Here is a 21747-nt window from a genome sequence, read left to right as displayed (position 1 = left end):
CCTTCTCAGGCTTTCCTGCTCTTCCCTCTGACTCTATCCTTCTCTCTTCCTGTTTCTCCCTCCATCCTCTTTCTTTCCTCTGACTCTATCCTTCTCTCTTCATGTTTCTCCCTCCATCCTCTCTCTTCTTCTCTGACTCTATCCTTCTCTCCCTGTTTCTCCCTCCATCCTCTCACTCTTTCCTCTATTCTCCTCCAGCAGTGGTTAGTGAGTCTTGCTCCAGCAGTAGTCAGTGGTTAGTGAGTCTTGCTCCAGCAGTGGTTAGTGAGTCTTGCTCCAGCAGTGGTTAGTGGGTCTTGCTCCAGCAGTGGTTAGTGGGTCTTGCTTCAGCAGTGGTTAGGAGTCTTGCTCCAGCAGTGGTTAGTGAGTCTTGCTCCAGCAGTGGTTAGTGGGTCTTGCTCCAGCAGTGGTTAGTGGGTCTTGCTTCAGCAGTGGTGACACAACTTGCTCCAGCAGTGGTTAGTGAGTCTTGCTCCAGCAGTGGTTAGTGGGTCTTGCTCCAGCAGTGGTTAGTGGGTCTTGCTCCAGCAGTGGTTAGTGGGTCTTGCTCCAGCAGTGGTTAGTGGGTCTTGCTTCAGCAGTAGTCAGTGGTTAGTGAGTCTTGCTCCAGCAGTGGTTAGTGGGTCTTGCTCCAGCAGTGGTTAGTGAGTCTTGCTCCAGCAGTAGTCAGTGGTTAGTGAGTCTTGCTCCAGCAGTGGTTAGTGGGTCTTGCTCCAGCAGTGGTCAGTGGTTAGTGAGTCTTGCTCCAGCAGTAGTCAGTGGTTAGTGAGTCTTGCTTCAGCAGTAGTCAGTTGTTAGTGAGTCTTGCTCCAGCAGTGGGTAGTGAGTCTTGCTCCAGCAGTAGTCAGTGGTCTTGCTTCCAGCAGTGGTTAGTGAGTCTTGCTCCAGCAGTAGTCAGTGGTTAGTGAGTCTTGCTCAGCAGTAGTCAGTGGTTAGTGAGTCTTGCTCCAGCAGTGGTTAGTGAGTCTTGCTCCAGCAGTAGTCAGTGGTTAGTGGGTCTTGCTCCAGTGGTTAGTGAGTCTTGCTCCAGCAGTAGTCAGTGGTTAGTGAGTCTTGCTCCATCTCTCCTCTGACAGTAGTCAGTGGTTAGTGAGTCTTGATTCAGCAGTAGTCAGTGGTTAGTGGGTCTTTCCCAGCAGTGGTCTATGGGTCTTGGTCCAGCAGTGGTCAGTGGTTAGTGGGTCTTGCTCCAGCAGTGTGGTTAGTGAGTCTTGGTCCAGCAGTAGTCAGTGGTTAGTGAGTCTTGCTCCAGCAGTGGTTAGTGGGTCTTGCTCCAGCAGTGGTTTGTGAGTCTTGCTCCAGCAGTGGTTAGTGAGTCTTGCTCCAGCAGTGGTTAGTGGGTCTTGCTCCAGCAGTGGTTAGTGGGTCTTGCTCCAGCAGTGGTTAGTGAGTCTTGCTCCAGCAGTGGTTAGTGGGTCTTGCTTCAGCAGTGGTTAGTGAGTCTTGCTCCAGCAGTAGTCAGTGGTTAGTGAGTCTTGCTCCAGCAGTGGTTAGTGAGTCTTGCTCCAGCAGTAGTCAGTGGTTAGTGAGTCTTGCTCCAGCAGTAGTCAGTGGTTAGTGAGTCTTGGTCCAGCAGTAGTCAGTGGTTAGTGAGTCTTGCTCCAGCAGTAGTCAGTGGTTAGTGAGTCTTGCTCCAGCAGTAGTCAGTGGTTAGTGAGTCTTGCTCCAGCAGTGGTTAGTGAGTCTTGCTCCAGCAGTGGTTGGTTAGTGAGTCTTGCTCCAGCAGTAGGTGGTTAGTGGGTCTTGCTCCAGCAGTGGTTAGTGAGTCTTGCTCCAGCAGTAGTCAGTGGTTAGTGAGTCTTGCTCCAGCAGTGGTTAGTGAGTCTTGCTCCAGCAGTGGTCAGTGGTTAGTGAGTCTTGCTGCAGCAGTGGTTAGTGAGTCTTGCTCCAGCAGTAGTCAGTGGTTAGTGGTCTTGCTCCAGCAGTGGTTAGTGGGTCTTGCTCCAGCAGTGTCAGTGGTTAGTGAGTCTTGCTCCAGCAGTAGTCAGTGGTTAGTGAGTCTTGCTCCAGCAGTGGTTTAGTGGGTCTTGCTCCAGCAGTGGTCAGTGGTTAGTGAGTCTTGCTCCAGCAGTAGTCAGTGGTTAGTGAGTCTTGCTCCAGCAGTGGTTAGTGAGTCTTGCTCCAGCAGTAGTCAGTGGTTAGTGAGTCTTGGTCCAGCAGTAGTCAGTGGTTAGTGAGTCTTGCTCCAGCAGTGGTTAGTGGGTCTTGCTCCAGCAGTGGTTAGTGGTTAGTGAGTCTTGCTCCAGCAGTCAGTGGTTAGTGGGTCTTGCTCCAGCAGTGGTTTGTGCGTTTTGCTCCAGCATTGGTTAGTGGGTCTTGCTCCAGCAGTGGTTAGTGGGTCTTGCTCCAGCAGTGGTTAGTGAGTCTTGCTCCAGCAGTGGTTAGTGGGTCTTGCTCCAGCAGTGGTTAGTGAGTCTTGCTCCAGCAGTGGTCAGTGGTTAGTGAGTCTTGCTCCAGCAGTAGTCAGTGGTTAGTGAGTCTTGCTCCAGCAGTAGTCAGTGGTTAGTGAGTCTTGCTCCAGCAGTAGTCAGTGGTTAGTGAGTCTTGCTCCAGCAGTAGTCAGTGGTTAGTGAGTCTTGCTCCAGCAGTGGTCAGTGGTTAGTGAGTCTTGCTCCAGCAGTAGTCAGTGGTTAGTGGGTCTTGCTCCAGCAGTGGTTAGTGAGTCTTGCTCCAGCAGTAGTCAGTGGTTAGTGAGTCTTGCTCCAGCAGTGGTTAGTGAGTCTTGCTCCAGCAGTGGTCAGTGGTTAGTGAGTCTTGCTCCAGCAGTGGTTAGTGAGTCTTGCTCCAGCAGTAGTCAGTGGTTAGTGGGTCTTGCTCCAGCAGTGGTTAGTGGGTCTTGCTCCAGCAGTAGTCAGTGGTTAGTGAGTCTTGCTCCAGCAGTAGTCAGTGGTTAGTGAGTCTTGCTCCAGCAGTGGTTAGTGGGTCTTGCTCCAGCAGTGGTCAGTGGTTAGTGAGTCTTGCTCCAGCAGTAGTCAGTGGTTAGTGAGTCTTGCTCCAGCAGTGGTTAGTGAGTCTTGCTCCAGCAGTAGTCAGTGGTTAGTGAGTCTTGGTCCAGCAGTAGTCAGTGGTTAGTGAGTCTTGCTCCAGCAGTGGTTAGTGGGTCTTGCTCCAGCAGTGGTCAGTGGTTAGTGAGTCTTGGTCCAGCAGTAGTCAGTGGTTAGTGAGTCTTGCTCCAGCAGTGGTTTGTGAGTCTTGCTCCAGCAGTGGTTAGTGGGTCTTGCTCCAGCAGTGGTTAGTGGGTCTTGCTCCAGCAGTGGTTAGTGAGTCTTGCTCCAGCAGTGGTTAGTGGGTCTTGCTCCAGCAGTGGTTAGTGAGTCTTGCTCCAGCAGTGGTCAGTGGTTAGTGAGTCTTGCTCCAGCAGTGGTGGTTAGTGAGTCTTGCTCCAGCAGTGGTCAGTGGTTAGTGAGTCTTGCTCCAGCAGTGGTTAGTGAGTCTTGCTCCAGTAGTGGTTAGTGAGTCTTGTCTTGCAGTGGTTAGTGAGTCTTGCTCCAGCAGTGGTCAGTGGTTAGTGAGTCTTGCTCCAGCAGTGGTTAGTGAGTCTTGCTCCAGCAGTGGTCAGTGGTTAGTGAGTCTTGCTCCAGCAGTGGTTAGTGGGTCTTGCTCCAGCAGTGGTTAGTGAGTCTTGCTCCAGCAGTAGTCAGTGGTTAGTGGGTCTTGCTCCAGCAGTGGTCAGTGGTTAGTGAGTCTTGCTCCAGCAGTAGTCAGTGGTTAGTGAGTCTTGCTCCAGCAGTGGTTAGTGGGTCTTGCTCCAGTGGTTAGTGAGTCTTGCTCCAGCAGTGGTCAGTGGTTAGTGAGTCTTGCTCCAGCAGTAGTCAGTGGTTAGTGAGTCTTGCTCCAGCAGTGGTTGGTGTGAGTCTTGCTCCAGCAGTGGTTAGTGAGTCTTGCTCCAGTAGTGGTTAGTGAGTCTTGCTCCAGCAGTGGTTAGTGAGTCTTGCTCCAGCAGTGGTCAGTGGTTAGTGAGTCTTGCTCCAGCAGTGGTTAGTGAGTCTTGCTCCAGCAGTGGTTAGTGAGTCTTGCTCCAGCAGTAGTCAGTGGTTAGTGAGTCTTGCTCCAGCAGTGGTTAGTGAGTCTTGCTCCAGCAGTAGTCAGTGGTTAGTGGGTCTTGCTCCAGCAGTGGTCAGTGGTTAGTGAGTCTTGCTCCAGCAGTGGTCAGTGGTTAGTGGGTCTTGCTCCAGCAGTGGTTAGTGGGTCTTGCTCCAGCATTGGTTAGTGAGTCTTGCTCCAGCAGTGGTCAGTGGTTAGTGAGTCTTGCTCCAGCAGTAGTCAGTGGTTAGTGAGTCTTGCTCCAGCAGTGGTCAGTGGTTAGTGAGTCTTGCTCCAGCAGTGGTTAGTGAGTCTTGCTCCAGTAGTGGTTAGTGAGTCTTGCTCCAGCAGTGGTTAGTGAGTCTTGCTCCAGCAGTGGTCAGTGGTTAGTGGGTCTTGCTCCAGCAGTGGTTAGTGAGTCTTGCTCCAGCAGTGGTCAGTGGTTAGTGAGTCTTGCTCCAGCAGTAGTCAGTGGTTAGTGAGTCTTGCTCCAGCAGTGGTCAGTGGTTAGTGAGTCTTGCTCCAGCAGTGGTTAGTGAGTCTTGCTCCAGTAGTGGTTAGTGAGTCTTGCTCCAGCAGTGGTTAGTGAGTCTTGCTCCAGCAGTGGTCAGTGGTTAGTGAGTCTTGCTCCAGCAGTGGTTAGTGAGTCTTGCTCCAGCAGTGGTCAGTGGTTAGTGAGTCTTGCTCCAGCAGTAGTCAGTGGTTAGTGGGTCTTGCTCCAGCAGTGGTTAGTGAGTCTTGCTCCAGCAGTAGTCAGTGGTTAGTGGGTCTTGCTCCAGCAGTGGTCAGTGGTTAGTGAGTCTTGCTCCAGCAGTAGTCAGTGGTTAGTGAGTCTTGCTCCAGCAGTGGTCAGTGGTTAGTGAGTCTTGCTCCAGCAGTGGTTAGTGAGTCTTGCTCCAGCAGTAGTCAGTGGTTAGTGAGTCTTGCTCCAGCAGTGGTTAGTGGGTCTTGCTCCAGCAGTGGTTTGTGAGTCTTGCTCCAGCGGTGGTCAGTGGGTCTTGCTCCAGCAGTGGTTAGTGGGTCTTGCTCCAGCGGTGGTTAGTGAGTCTTGCTCCAGCAGTGGTCAGTGGTTAGTGAGTCTTGCTCCAGCAGTGGTTAGTGAGTGATGTGATAGGGACGTGATTTGATAGGGAAGTGATTTGATAGGGACGTGATTTGATAGGGACGTGATTTGATAGGGAAGTGATTTGATAGGGAAGTGATTTGATAGGGAAGTGATTTGATAGGGAAGTGATTTGATAGGGAAGTGATTTGATAGGGTCGTGATTTGATAGGGAAGTGGTTTGATAGGGAAATGATTTGATAGGGAAGTGATTTGATAGGGAAGTGATTTGATAGGGAAGTGATTTGATAGGGAAGTGATTTGATAGGGAAGTGGTTTGATAGGGAAGTGGTTTGATAGGGAAGTGATTTGATAGGGAAGTGATTTGATAGGGAAGTGGTTTGATAGGGAAGTGATTTGATAGGGAAGTGATTTGATAGGGAAGCCGATCGGTCAAATATACTGTTTAGGTTTTCTGAGGCCACGTTTACACCTTTTGACGAGGAAATTGTCTAGAAGGGATTGAATTTGTTGTTGCCTAATGGTTTTGTGGCAGATTTCCACACTACTTTCCTTCCACCTATAGCATTACTTAATATTATTCAGTTCCTTTAGCTTTGATGCCTCATGATTGAGCATAGCTCTGTTCAAGTAGAGTGTGATTTTTCTGTGATCTGATAGAGGTGTCAGTTGGACAGACTGTGAACGCTCTAAGAGCTCTCTCTCTCTCTCTCTCTCTCTCTCTCTCTCTCTGCCTGTGCTATCTAGTCTCTCTCTCTCTCTCTGTCTCTCTCTGCCTGCTGTCTCTGAGATTGACTCTGTCTGATCTCTGTCTCTCTCTCTACCTGAGAGTCATTATTCTCTAGCTCTCTGCTGGTAATCTCTGTCTCTCTCTGTCTCTCTCTCTCTCTCTCTCAGTCTTATCTTGGTTCCCTGCATCACTAATTGGTCTCTCTCTCTTGTCTCTTCTCTCTGCAGAACAGGTCTCTCTCTCTACTCTCTCTCTTGACTTCTCTGTAGAAATCTTCTAGTTCTTCTCTCTCTTTTCTCTCTCTCTCTCTCTCTCTCTCTCTCTCTCTCTTTCTAATGACTGCCTGTGCTATCTAGTTCTCTCTTCTCCAATTGGAGTACTGCCTGCTGGCGTGAGATTGACGTCTGATCTCTGTCTCCTCTCTACCTGAGAGTCATTATTCTATAGCGAGCTGCTGGTAATCAGGGGAATATCTCAGAGATTGGTTTAGATCTTTTTCCTTTGTTGTCAGTTTTATTTTGGTTCCCTGCATCACTAATTGGGTGTCGGGGGGAAATTGTCTATTTCTCTATGCAGAACAGGTCCTACTATTCGTTGACTTCTTCAGTAGAAATAGACTTCTTCTTCTTCCAGTGTTTTCTTACTTCCTTTATCTTCTTCTTCTTTGGTGGTTAGAGAAAGGGGTCGAAGGCCGTTTCTGCTGAAGCGGTGAAGACATGGCACCCTATTTCCTAGATTGTGCGAGAGTTTTGATGAGAACCTCCCACCATTGTGCAAAATAGGGACTAGGGTGCCATTTGAGACACAGACAGTTCTAATATGCACACTAGCTCACTAGCTCACTAACACACTAGCTCACTAGCTCACTAACACACTAGCTCACTAGCTCACTAACACACTAGCTCACTAGCTCACTAACACACTAGCTCACTAGCTCACTAGCACACTAGCTCACTAGCTCACTAGCACACTAACACACTAGCTCACTAGCTCACTAGCACACTAGCACACTAGCTCACTAGCACACTAGCACACTAGCTCACTAGCACACTAGCTCACTAGCTCACTAGCACACTAGCTCACTAGCTCACTAGCACACTAGCACACTAGCTCACTAGCTCACTAGCACACTAGCTCACTAGCACACTAGCACACTAGCTCACTAGCACACTAGCACACTAACACACTAGCTCACTAGCACACTAGCTCACTAGCACACTAGCTCACTAGCTCACTAGCACACTAGCTCACTAGCTCACTAGCACACTAGCTCACTAGCACACTAGCACACTAGCTCACTAGCTAGCACACTAACACACTAGCTCACTAGCACACTAGCTCACTAGCACACTAGCTCACTAGCTCACTAGTACACCAGCTTACTTGCTCACTAGCTCACTAGCACACTAGCTCACTAGCACACCAGCTCACTAGCACACCAGCTCACTAGCACACTAGCACACTAGCACACTAGCACACTAGCTCACTAGCACACTAGCTCACTAGCACACTTCACTAGCACACTAGCACACTAACTCACTAGCACACTAGCTCACTAGCACACTAACTCACTAGCACACTAGCATGTTTCTTCCGCATTTAACCCAACCCTTCTGAATCAGAGAGGTGCGGAGGGGGGGGGAGGGGGATGCCTTAACTGGGGGGATGCCTTAACTGGGGGGTGCCTTAAATGCCTTGCTCAGCGGCAGAACAACTGATTGAACCTAAAGAAACAACAATGTGTGGTATTAAAAGGGATATGGATTTGGACCCGGGCCCGGACCAATTATCCATATCCATCGTTATGTTCTTCTCCCACAAAGACTTCTTCAAGTAGCTGGTGATCAGATGAGTGCATTTACAGCAACACGTCATTCATACAAGATGCTGCCACTTCCTAGTTGCTGCATCCTATTTTCATTCTAATGAGTGTCTTTACCCTTTTAGTCAATACTCCCTCGTAGTGTTTCCGTACATTTGATGTGATACATCTTGTGAAAAATAGGATCTTAGTAAATGTGTCAGATGTTGATGTATGTGTGTGGCCAGTTTTCTCCCTGCACCTCCAGTACACTATTGATTTGTCTAACCCTTGTTTCTGTCCTTTAATGTTGTTGACTACTCTATGTTCATTTAATGCATGTTATAACCTGGGTGGTTCCAGCCCTGAATGCTGATTGGCTGACAGCCGTGGTATATCAGAACGTTTACAAAATGACAAAACATGTATTTTTGCTGCTCTAATTACGTTGCTGTCCAGTTTATAATTGCAATAAGGCACCTCTGGGGTTTGTGGTATGTGGCCAATATACCACGGCTAAGGGCTGTGTCCAGGCACTCAGCAATGCATCCATAATGTATCTGCATTAACAGTGGAATGATGTTTCACAATATCACTTACCCCGCCCGTGTTGTGATTGGCTGTGAAATGGATTTCTCCCGCCCGTGTTGTGATTGGCTGTGAAATGGATTTCTCCCGCCCAGTGTTGTGATTGGCTGTGAAATGGATTTCTCCCGCCAGGCCCGGCTTCTATTGTCAAAAAGGGAATACAGTTTTGACTTTATTTTATCTAGTTGTTGTCATTTCCTGGTTGCTAAAAAATTCTACACAGTTCACTCAATTTCAGTTTGTGAGAAAACTAGTGTAGGGAATCATTGTACCATCTAAATCACCGGGACATATAGTTTCAATAACAAACAATATAGTTTTTTTTTACAGATGTTTAAAACTGTTGGACGAAACCGAAAGTAAAAGCTGAAGCACGAGTCTCCACCGTGTTACCAAAGACAGTACAGTATGAAGATAAGCAGAAACTGCTTCTCCAATGGAAATCCCCGATCGCGCTTCTAGGCGATGTCATGGCAACGTTAGCTAGCTTAACTCGTGCACAGAAACACGTCTTCTGGTCTGACGGTCGTCTAGCGCTGAACTGCACATGTGCAGGCCGTCAAATCAAAGGCACTCCTTTGATGTAAAGTCGTTTTTGACAAATTCAAACGTGTCAGTTTGTCACGAGGTTGTAGTAAGAACATGTTCAACTACTTAAGACATTGGCTCATATCTAGGTTCTGCCTTTAGATTTTGAGAAAATGAACGACTAAGGAATCATTTTTCACTTAATTGAATCTGTCTGTCTGCATATTTCAAGACGTAACATAGTAGGCTGCAGTTAGATACCCCATCGGTTGGACGATATTCTTCTCATCGGTTATCTTTAAAAATTGGATAGTTAAATTGGAAACCAACCAATCTTCCATCGTTAAGACAATGAAAAAAATAATATGCTTCATTATCTAACTACTGAAAGAGCGTGGGGGCGACGGAGGGGAACTAAATGATGCAATTTCAGGAAATGTGGCGGAAAGCAGTGCAGGCACTGGAGATAGGGGTGTGTCTCTGGGATAGGGGTGTGTCTCTGGGATAGGGGTGTGTCTCTGGGATAGGGGTGTGTCTCTGAGATAGGGGTGTGTCTCTGAGATAGGGGTGTGTCTCTGAGATAGGGGTGTGTCTCTGAGATAGGGGTGTGTCTCTGGGATAGGGGTGTGTCTCTGGGATAGGGGTGTGTCTCTGGGATAGGGGTGTGTCTCTGAGATAGGGGTGTGTCTCTGAGATAGGGGTGTGTCTCTGAGATAGGGGTGTGTCTCTGAGATAGGAGTGTGTCTCTGAGATAGGGGTGTGTCTCTGGGATAGGGGTGTGTCTCTGGGATAGGGGTGTGTCTCTGAGATGAGATAGGGGTGTGTCTCTGAGATGGGGTGTGTCTCTGAGATAGGGGTGTGTCTCTGGGATAGGGGTGTGTCTCTGGGATAGGGGTGTGTCTCTGAGATAGGGGTGTGTCTCTGAGATAGGGGTGTGTCTCTGAGATAGGGGTGTGTCTCTGGGATAGGGGTGTGTCTCTGAGATAGGGGTGTGTCTCTGGGATAGGGGTGTGTCTCTGGGATAGGGGTGTGTCTCTGAGATAGGGGTGTGTCTCTGGGATAGGGGTGTGTCTCTGAGATAGGGGTGTGTCTCTGGGATAGGGGTGTGTCTCTGAGATAGGGGTGTGTCTCTGAGATAGGGGTGTGTCTCTGAGATAGGGGTGTGTCTCTGGGATAGGGGTGTGTCTCTGGGATAGGGGTGTGTCTCTGAGATAGGGGTGTGTCTCTGGGATAGGGGTGTGTCTCTGGGATAGGGGTGTGTCTCTGAGATAGGGGTGTGTCTCTGAGATAGGGGTGTGTCTCTGGGATAGGGGTGTGTCTCTGGGATAGGGGTGTGTCTCTGAGATAGGGGTGTGTCTCTGGGATAGGGGTGTGTCTCTGGGATAGGGGTGTGTCTCTGGGATAGGGGTGTGTCTCTGAGATAGGGGTGTGTCTCTGAGATAGGGGTGTGTCTCTGGGATAGGGGTGTGTCTCTGAGATAGGGGTGTGTCTCTGAGATAGGGGTGTGTCTCTGAGATAGGGGTGTGCCTCTGAGATAGGGGTGTGTCTCTGGGATAGGGGTGTGTCTCTGAGATAGGGGTGTGTCTCTGAGATATGGGTGTGTCTCTGAGATAGGGGTGAGAACAGGTTGGTCTGGGCAGGGTGATGTTGATGATGTTTGTGTCTCTGAGATAGGGGTGAGAACAGGTTGGTCTGGGCAGGGTGATGTTGATGATGTTTGTGTCTCTGAGATAGGGGTGAGAACAGGTTGGTCTGGGCAGGGTGATGTTGATGATGTTTGTGTCTCTGAAATAGGGGTGAGAACAGGTTGGTCTGGGCAGGGTGATGATGATGATGGTTGTGTCTCTGAGATGCCTGTTTGACTATCTCCAGCCTGCCTGTTTCACTATCTCCAGCCTGCCTGTTTCACTATCTCCAACCTGCCTATTTGACTATCTCCAACCTGCCTGTTTCACTATCTTCAACCTGCCTGTTTCACTATCTCCAACCTGCCTATTTGACTATCTCCAACCTGCCTGTTTCACTATCTCCAACCTGCCTGTTTCACTATCTCCAACCTGCCTATTTCACTATCTCCAACCTGCCTGTTTCACTATCTCCAACCTGCCTGTTTCACTATCTCCAACCTGCCTGTTTCACTATCTCCAACCTGCCTGTTTCACTATCTCCAACCTGCCTGTTTGACTATCTCCAACCTGCCTGTTTCACTATCTCCAACCTGCCTGTTTCACTATCTCCAACCTGCCTGTTTCACTATCTCCAACCTGCCTGTTTCACTATCTCCAACCTGCCTGTTTGACTATCTCCAACCTGCCTGTTTCACTATCTCCAACCTGCCTGTTTCACTATCTCCAACCTGCCTATTTGACTATCTCCAACCTGCCTGTTTCACTATCTCCAACCTGCCTATTTGACTATCTCCAACCTGCCTGTTTCACTATCTCCAACCTGCCTGTTTCACTATCTCCAACCTGCCTATTTGCCTTTCTGACTCTTGTATAAATATAATCTTCCTGATGTGGTTTTGGCTTCTGTTGTTCTTTGCCTCCTGCTGCCAGAAACAGTGGCTGGTTCACAGGACGTTGTGGTGACAATGAAGTTTACCATGAAATCATAACGGCTGTTTCTTCTACTAGGATCGACATGGGAATAATGACACTATAAAAGGCGTATTTCCTTGAATGGTTAACTTTAGGAACTTTAGTCTCTCTAAACTCGTGTCTCTGTAACATTGGCTGCATCTACAATAGCCCTCTATTCTGTTAAACAGGGCACTGGTAATAAGGATTCTGGGGGCCATTTTGGGGTTTCGTTTTCTGTCCAGCGTGTAGCCTGATGTAAAATGAGCTCTGAAAGAGGTTGCTCTGCTGCGTATTCAAGAATTAGGGCTTCCAGATCCCGCCAGAGAAATGTAAAGGTTATTTACGGATTTGAGCCGAAATGTGAAGCGTTTACCGTGAATGCAGTGTTCGCTAACGTGGAGGAACATTTTGTCTTTAAATATCCAATCACGTCGTCGCTGAACATCTGCGATAAGGATTGAAATAGAGCACTTATTCCTCGTTGGCCATTTGTTGTTTTAATCTAAAGGAAACAGACAATACTGTCCTACCAATCAAAAAGGGAGTAACTGCTCATAGCGTGGAACTGATTTACCTTGGTTTCACAGCAACTTTATACAGTTACTGCAAACATGACCCACATTATCTCCTGAACACAATACAATAGAGGCAGGATACTTGTCCAAATGATTAAGCATGTATTTAATGTAGGGGGGAAAAAATGACATTAACTCATTTTTTGCTCGCTAGGGCAGAATACCCATCTGTCTTGCCTGTCTGGATTGGAGAGTACTGGGCGTTTTTATCCTCTTTGAAGCTGAGATCTGCGATAGGAGCTATAGCACCACTGGCACCCTATTCAATATGTAGTACACTACTTTTTTTAAAACCAGAGTGCTATTGGCCCCTGGTCAAAAGTAGTGCACTACATAGGGAATAGGGTGGTATTTGGGACACACCCGAAGTCGGTTGAGGTATTACTGAGAAGTGAAACTGTTATTTCTAACGAAGGCCAGAGGAGGAGAGTGAGGAATGTGGTAGAGAAATATCACAGGATCATTTCAAATGAGAACGTTTTTAAACGCTTTTAAACGCCATCTGGCCAACTGTTGATTGGAAGCCATGGATTCATTACGGTTGCATGTGAAAAACCAAAGGTTTGGCAAACAAAAGGTTTGGAAAACAAATGGTACAGATTGTTTCGGGATTACAATACAGAAGTGAAAAGGATTTCATGTCTAATTGAAGACAAGTTGTAGCAGTTCCCTGATATGAGATGAATGTTGTGCAGCCATTATTCAGGTTATGGACCCCAACTAACCACTCACTGTTTAAGTAGAGGTAGTGTACTACATAGGGAATAGGGTACCAGGCTATAGTCCCAACTAACCACTAACTGTTTAAGTAGAGGTAGTGTACTACATAGGGAATAGGGTGCCAGGCTATAGCCCCGACTAACCACTCACTGTTTAAGTAGAGGTAGTGTACTACATAGGGAATAGGGTGCCAGGCTATAGTCCCAACTAACCACTAACTGTTTAAGTAGAGGTAGTGTACTACATAGGGAATATGGTGCCAGGCTATAGTCCCAACTAACCACTCACTGTTTATGTGGAGGTAGTGTAATCACATAGGGCAGATAGGGTGCCAGGCTGATAGCCCCAACTAACCACTCACTGTTTAAATAGAGGGCATGTGTCCTACATAGGGAATATGGGGGTGCCAGGCTATAGCCCCGACTAACCACTCACTGTTTAAGTAGAGATGGTTTCTAAATGTACAAGTCTTATCCATGTGGGCACAACTGCAGCCAACCTCCAAACGAGCTAACCCAGCACGGGCCCTGGTCCTAAACGAAGTAAAACCAAATGCATGCTTTTATACCCGGCCCGAATAGCATCACCACCCTGAGCCATTTAGGATGTGACCTAGCTTTGAGGGTCTGGCTGTCAAACTCTCCTTCCAGACTGAGGTAAACATCTCCAATCAGCAAATGAGGATCAGTACCTGAGGTACAAGCACTATTCTGCCTGGTTCGACAGCCTCATTGACGTGTCCTAATAGACCCAGCTATTCTGCCTGGTTCCGCAGCCTCATTGACCTGTCCTATCCACCCAGCTATTCTGCCTGGTTCCGCAGCCTCATTGACCTGTCCTAGTAGACCCAGTGGCTCCAGGTCATCTACAGCCTCATTGACCCGCCTTATCCAGTTCACTGGTCGATGGCCAGCTATTCTGCCTGGTTCCAGCAACCTCATTGACCATCCTAAAGCCCAGCTATTCTGCCTGGTTCCACAGTCTCATTGACCTGTCCAAGTAGACCCAGCTATTCTGCCAGGTTCCGAGCAGCCTCATTGAGCTGTCCTAGTAGACCCAGCTATTCTGCCTGGTTTTACAGCCTTTATTGATTTACCTGTCCTAGTAGACCCAGCTATTCTGCCTGGTTCCACAGTCTCATTTATCACTGTCCTAAAATTGTAGACCCAGCTATTCTGCCTGGTTGCCACATTGCCTCATTGACCTGTCCTTTTTTTCTAGGTGTTATTGACCCAGCTTACTCTGCCTGGTTGTCTGTTCACAGCCTCATTGACCTGTCCAAATGAGACCCAGCTATTCTGCCTGGTTCCACAGCCTGAAATTGAAAAAATGTCCTAGTAGACCCAGCTATTCTGCCTGGTTCCACAGCCTCATTGACTGGCTGTCGTGATAAAAAATGAGAACTGTCCTAGTAGACCCAGCTATTCTGCCTCGTTCCACAGCCTCATTAACAGGCCCCAGGAGACCCAGTGGGTTGTGAACACAGCCTCATTAACAGGCCCTGTTTAGGAGACCCAGTGGGTTGTGACCACAGCCTCATTAACAGGCCCTAGGAGACCCAGTGGGTTGTGAACACAGCCTCATTAACAGGCCCTGTTTAGACCCAGATGGTTTCTAAATGTACAAGTCTCATTAACAGGCTACCCAGGAGAACCCAGTGGGTTGTGACCACAGCCTCATAGGGAATAAGCAGGACCCTGAGGGGACCAGTGGGTTGTCAACACAGCCTCATTAACAGGCCCTAGCCTGGTTCGAGACCCTGTGGGTTGTAAACACAGCCTCATTAACAGGCCCTAGGAGACCCAGTGGGTCCTGTGACCCTGGCCTCATTAACAGGCCTAGTAGACCCAGTGGGTTGTGAACACAGCCTCATTAACCTGGCCCAGGAGACCCTGTGGGTTGTAAACACAGCCTCATTAACAGGCCCTAGGAGACCCAGTGGGTTGCCTGACCACAGCCTCATTAACAGGCCCTAGGAGACCCAGTGGGTTGCCTGAACACAGCCTCATTGACAGGCCCTAGGAGACCCTGTGGGTTCCACAGCCTCATTAACAGGCCCTAGGAGACCCAGTGGGTTGTGACCACAGCCTCATTAACAGGCCCTAGGAGACCCTGTGGGTTGTAAACACAGCCTCATTAACAGGGCCTAGGAGACCCAGTGGGTTGTGACCACAGCCTCATTAACAGGCCCTAGGAGACCCAGTGGGTTGTGAACACAGCCTCATTAACAGGCCCAAGGAGACCCAGTGGGTTGTAAACACAGCCTCATTAACAGGCCCTAGGAGACCCAGTGGGTTGTGACCACAGCCTCATTAACAGGCCCTAGGAGACCCAGTGGGTTGTGAACACAGCCTCATTAACAGGCCCTAGGAGACCCAGTGGGTTGTGAACACAGCCTCATTAACAGGCCCTAGGAGACCCAGTGGGTTGTGAACACAGCCTCATTAACAGGCCCTAGGAGACCCAGTGGGTTGTGACCACAGCCTCATTAACAGGCCCTAGGAGACCCAGTGGGTTGTAAACACAGCCTCATTAACAGGCCCTAGGAGACCCAGTGGGTTGTGAACACAGCCTCATTAACAGGCCCTAGGAGACCCAGTGGGTTGTGAACACAGCCTCATTAACAGGCCCTAGGAGACCCAGTGGGTTGTGAACACAGCCTCATTAACAGGCCCTAGGAGACCCAGTGGGTTGTGAACACAGCCTCATTAACAGGCCCTAGGAGACCCAGTGGGTTGTGAACACAGCCTCATTAACAGGCCCAAGGAGACCCAGTGGGTTGTAAACACAGCCTCATTAACAGGCCCTAGGAGACCCAGTGGGTTGTGACCACAGCCTCATTAACAGGCCCTAGGAGACCCAGTGGGTTGTGAACACAGCCTCATTAACAGGCCCTAGGAGACCCAGTGGGTTGTGAACACAGCCTCATTAACAGGCCCTAGGAGACCCAGTGGGTTGTGACCACAGCCTCATTAACAGGCCCTAGGAGACCCAGTGGGTTGTAAACACAGCCTCATTAACAGGCCCTAGGAGACCCAGTGGGTTGTGACCACAGCCTCATTAACAGGCCCTAGGAGACCCAGTGGGTTGTGAACACAGCCTCATTAACAGGCCCAAGGAGACCCAGTGGGTTGTGAACACAGCCTCATTAACAGGCCCTAGGAGACCCAGTGGGTTGTGACCACAGCCTCATTAACAGGCCCTAGGAGACCCAGTGGGTTGTGAACACAGCCTCATTAACAGGCCCTAGGAGACCCAGTGGGTTGTGAACACAGCCTCATTAACAGGCCCTAGGAGACCCTGGGGTTGTAAACACAGCCTCATTAACAGGCCCTAGGAGACCCAGTGGGTTGTGACCACAGCCTCATTAACAGGCCCTAGGAGACCCTGTGGGACTTTTATAACACAGCCTCTCATTTATAAGGACAGGCCCTAGGAGACCCAGTGGGTTGTGAACACAGCCTCATTATACAGGCCCTAGGAGACCCAGTGGGTATGTGAACACAGCCTCATTTATACAGGCCCTAGGAGACCCAGTGGGTATGAACACAGCCTCATTAACAGGCCCTAGGAGACCCAGTGGGACAGGCCCTGAGACACATTTATAAGCAGGCTCTCATTTAACAGGCCCAATAAGGAGACCCAGTTATAAGGTCAGGCCCAGGAGACTCATTATACAGGCCCAAGGAGACCCAGTGGGTCAGGAACACAGCCTCATTTATACAGGCCCAAGGAGACCCAGTGGGTTGTGAACACAGCCTCATTTATAAGGAGGCCCTAGGAGACTCATTTATAAGGACAGGCCCTAGGAGACTCATTTATAAGGACAGGCCCTAGGAGACTCATTTATAAGGACAGGCCCTAGGAGACTCATTTATAAGGACAGGCCCCAGGAGACTAATTTATAAGGACAGGCCCTTGGAGACTCATTTATAAGGACAGGCCCTTGGAGACTCATTTATAAGGACAGGCTCCAGGAGACTCATTTATAAGGACAGGCCCCAGGAGACTAATTTATAAGGACAGGCCCTTGGAGACTCATTTATAAGGACAGGCCCTAGGAGACTCATTTATAAAGGACAGGCCCTCGGAGACTCATTTATAAGGACAGGCTCTATGAGACTCATTTATAAGGACAGGCCCTCGGAGACTCCCATCTAACGTCACCCTGCCATGTTCTCCACCCTCCACCGTAGTGGGCACTGAATAAAACACTAATGGTTTGTATCTGCTGTCAACGTCCTTCTCTCCCCTCAAGCACATTATGCACATTGATTTAATTATCAACCTCTATTTGCACCACAATAGCATAGACCGAGGTAACTGACCCCTGACCCCACCACATTAATGATGCCTATATTTATGTCGTTGTAGACCCACTACAGACTGATCCCTCAGCTGTTTACCAAAGTGGCGTTGTGTTGTTGTTGTTTGAATCCCGGTGGCCACTTTAAGCCATACATAGACATGAATACACCCTACATAGACATGAATACACCCTACATAGACATTAATACACCCTACATAGACATGAATACACCCTACATAGACATGAATACACCCTACATAGACATGAATACACCCTACATAGACATGAATAAACCCTACATAGACATGAATAAACCCTACATAGACATGAATAAACCCTACATAGACATGAATAAACCCTACATAGACATGAATAAACCCTACATAGACATGAATAAACCCTACATAGACATGAATAAACCCTACATAGACATGAATAAACCCTACATAGACATGAATAAACCCTACATAGACATGAATAAACCCTACATAGACATGAATAAACCCTACATAGACATGAATAAACCCTACATAGACATGAATAAACCCTACATGGACATGAATAAACCCTACATAGACATGAATAAACCCTACACAGACATGAATAAACCCTACATAGACATGAATAAACCCTACATAGACATGAATAAACCCTACATAGACATGAATAAACCCTACATAGACATGAATAAACCCTACATAGACATGAATAAACCCTACACAGACATGAATAAACCCTACATAGACATGAATAAACCCTACATAGACATGAATAAACCCTACATAGACATGAATAAACCCTACATAGACATGAATAAACCCTACATAGACATGAATAAACCCTACACAGACATGAATAAACCCTACACAGACATGAATAAACCCTACATAGACATGAATAAACCCTACATAGACATGAATAAACCCTACATAGACATGAATAAACCCTACACAGACATGAATAAACCCTACATAGACATTAATTTAAGATACAGATTACAGATGTAGGATCTTAATTTGAGACAGTTTGCTTCAGCAGGAAAATAGTCCTGCGGCAACAGAAAATGTGAGTTATAATCAAATCTAATTGTATTGGTCACATACACATTCTAACAGATGTTATTGAGGATGTAGTGAAACGATTATTATGTGGATTATAACTCATTGACAGTTTTGTAAATGTTGATACATTTTCCATAAGGGTCCGAAATAAAGCTTTCGTCATTTCAAAGTGGAAATTACAAACTTTAGAAGCCGTTTTTAAACCTCAAATTCACTCAATTTTTAAAAATGTCCTGCATTTCAGGAACGTTCTCCTGAATCACTGTGATCAAATTAAGATCCTACTCTCAGACTCTAAGGGCATAGAGATAATTGAATGCTGAGTATTTGTGCTCATAGTGTCAGACACTATTTCGACAGACTTAATCTGTAGGCTGGTAGACGTGGACTGGGCCCAAAATGGCACCCTACTCCCTATATAGTGCACTACTTTTAACCAGAGTCGTATGGGCCCTAGTCTGCAGTAGTGCACTATATGGGGACTAGGGAGCCATTTGGGACGCAGGGTAATCGTCCTGTGGGTCCTGGTTGCAGAGCATGGCATTACCCTACTGGACGTTTCACACACCATTAATACTCACCGTTTTGTATTTCAATGTGTTAAGAATGGGATTTCTATGTAGTTCCACTAGTTCAGTCCCAAACGGCACCCTATTCCCTATGGGCCCTGGTGAGAAGTAGGGCACTTAATAGGGATAGGGTGCCATTTGGGACACAATGACAGTCCCCCTCTAATCCCTGTCCCGTCGGCCTGGGACACATCTGTCTCTCTGTCACTCTGTCGCTCTGCTCCCTGTCTCTCTGTCCCTCTCCTCCTCTGTCTCTCTGTCCCTCTCCTCCCTGTCTCTCTGTCCCTCTCCTCCCTGTCTCTCTGTCCCTCTCCTCCCTGTCTCTCTGTCCCTCTCCTCCTCTGTCTCTCTGTCCCTCTCCTCCTCTGTCTCTCTGTCCCTCTCCTCCTCTTTCTCTCTGTCCCTCTCCTCCTCTGTCTCTCTGTCCCTCTCCTCCTCTGTCTCTCTGTCCCTCTCCTCTTCTGTCTCTCTCTCCCTCTCCTCCCTGTCTCTCTGTCCCTCTCCTCCTCTGTCTCTCTGTCCCTCTCCTCCCTGTCTCTCTGTCCCTCTCCTCCTCTGTCTCTCTGTCCCTCTCCTCCTCTGTCTCTCTGTCCCTCTCCTCCTCTGTCTCTCTGTCCCTCTCCTCCTCTGTCTCTCTGTCCCTCTCCTCTTCTGTCTCTCTCTCCCTCTCCTCCCTGTCTCTCTGTCCCTCTCCTCCTCTGTCCCTCTCCTCCCTGTCTCTCTGTCCCTCTCCTCCTCTGTCTCTCTGTCCCTCTCCTCTGTCTCTCTGTCCCTCTCCTCCTCTGTCTCTCTGTCCCTCTCCTCCTCTGTCTCTCTGTCCCTCTCCTCTTCTGTCTCTCTGTCCCTCTCCTCCTCTGTCTCTCTGTCCCTCTCCTCTTCTGTCTCTCTCTCCTTCTCCTCCCTGTCTCTCTGTCCCTCTCCTCCTCTGTCTCTCTGTCCCTCTCCTCCCTGTCTCTCTGTCCCTCTCCTCCTCTGTCTCTCTGTCCCTCTCCTCCTCTGTCTCTCTGTCCCTCTCTCTGTCCCTCCTGTCTCTCTGTCGCTCTCCTCCTCTGTCTGACATGTCCTTCCAGACAGGACTATCTTCTTCTCCATAGTAATGACATGTCCTTCCAGACAGGACTGACTTCTTCTCCATAGTAATGACATGTCCTTCCAGACAGGACTGACTTCGTCTCCATAGTAATGACATGTCCTTCCAGACAGGACTGACTTCTTCTCCATAGTAATGACATGTCCTTCCAGACAGGACTGACTTCTTCTCCATAGTAATGACATGTCCTTCCAGACAGGACTGACTTCTTCTCCATAGTAATGACATGTCCTTCCAGACAAGACTGACTTCGTCTCCATAGTAATGACATGTCCTTCCAGACAGGACTATCTTCTTCTCCATAGTAATGACATGTCCTTCCAGACAGGACTGACTTCTTCTCCATAGTAATGACATGTCCTTCCAGACAGGACTGACTTCTTCTCCATAGTAATGACATGTCCTTCCAGACAGGACTGACTTCTTCTCCATAGTAATGACATGTCCTTCCAGACAGGACTGACTTCGTCTCCATAGTAATGACATGTCCTTCCAGACAGGACTGACTTCGTCTCCATAGTAATGACATGTCCTTCCAGACAGGACTGACTTCGTCTCCATAGTAATGACATGTCCTTCCAGACAGGACTATCTTCTTCTCCATAGTAATGACATGTCCTTCCAGACAGGACTGACTTCGTCTCCATAGTAATGACATGTCCTTCCAGACAGGACTGACTTCGTCTCCATAGTAATGACATGTCCTTCCAGACAGGACTGACTTCGTCTCCATAGTAATGACATGTCCTTCCAGACAGGACTGACTTCTTCTCCATAGTAATGACATGTCCTTCCAGACAGGACTATCTTCTTCTCCATAGTAATGACATGTCCTTCCAGACAGGACTGACTTCTTCTCCATAGTAATGACATGTCCTTCCAGACAGGACTGACTTCTTCTCCATAGTAATGACATGTCCTTCCAGACAGGACTATCTTCTTCTCCATAGTAATGACATGTCCTTCCAGACAGGACTGACTTCTTCTCCATAGTAATGACATGTCCTTCCAGACAGGACTATCTTCTTCTCCATAGTAATGACATGTCCTTCCAGACAGGACTATCTTCTTCTCCATAGTAATGACATGTCCTTCCAGACAGGACTATCTTCTTCTCCATAGTAATGACATGTTTTCTTTTTCCTCCTTCTTCAGGGGAAATGGTCATCGCCCCGCCCACATCGGCTCAGCTGAGATACGGTAAGAGACGAAGAAAACAAAGAGAGAGAGAGAGAGAGATGTCTTTGAAAAGAGATGCATATATGTAACAGTGGAGAACGCAGGAGGATTCATATATGAAACAGTGGAGAACGCTGGAGGATTCATATATGAAACAGTGGAGAACGCTGGAGGATTCATATATGAAACAGTGGAGAACGCTGGAGGATTCATATATGTAACAGTGGAGAACGCTGGAGGATTCATATATGTAACAGTGGAGAACGCAGGAGGATTCATATATGTAACAGTTGAGAACGCTGGAGGATTCATATATGTAACAGTGGAGAACGCTGGAGGATTCATATATGAAACAGTGGAGAACGCTGGAGGATTCATATATGAAACAGTGGAGAACGCAGGAGGATTCATATATGAAACAGTGGAGAACGCTGGAGGATTCATATATGAAACAGTGGAGAAAACTGGAGGATTCATATATGAAACAGTGGAGAACGCAGGAGGATTCATATATGAAACAGTGGAGAACGCTGGAGGATTCATATATGAAACAGTGGAGAACGCTGGAGGATTCATATATGAAACAGTGGAGAACGCTGGAGGATTCATATATGAAACAGTGGAGAACGCTGGAGGATTCATATATGAAACAGTGGAGAACGCTGGAGGATTCACATATGAAACAGTGGAGAACGCTGGAGGATTCATATATGAAACAGTGGAGAATGCAGGAGGATTCATATATGAAACAGTGGAGAACGCTGGAGGATCCATATATGAAACAGTGGAGAATGCTGGAGGATTCATATATGAATCAAATCAAATCAAATGTATTTATAAAGCCCTTCGTACATCAGCTGATATCTCAAAGTGCTGTACAGAAACCCAGCCTAAAACCCCAAACAGCAAGCAATGCAGGTGTAGAAGCA

At 47.9% G+C, this 21747-nt stretch overlaps 1 protein-coding gene across 1 annotated transcript in view; it reads left to right on the top strand.

Annotated features, from left to right (window-relative positions):
- Positions 1-21747, top strand: part of LOC127926159 (transmembrane protein 65-like) — a 90838-nt gene that overhangs the window by 23823 nt on the left and 45268 nt on the right. The window contains exon 3 of the mRNA XM_052511636.1: positions 20795-20839. Within this exon, the coding sequence (XP_052367596.1) occupies positions 20795-20839 (45 nt within the window). The remainder of the gene's footprint in view (positions 1-20794; positions 20840-21747) is intronic.

Source organism: Oncorhynchus keta, unplaced genomic scaffold, assembly GCF_023373465.1.
Source record: "Oncorhynchus keta strain PuntledgeMale-10-30-2019 unplaced genomic scaffold, Oket_V2 Un_contig_7036_pilon_pilon, whole genome shotgun sequence".
Classification (NCBI taxonomy): Eukaryota; Metazoa; Chordata; class Actinopteri; order Salmoniformes; family Salmonidae; genus Oncorhynchus; species Oncorhynchus keta.
Note: the sequence above shows the minus strand (reverse complement) of the source record. Positions and strands in the feature narration are given on the sequence as shown.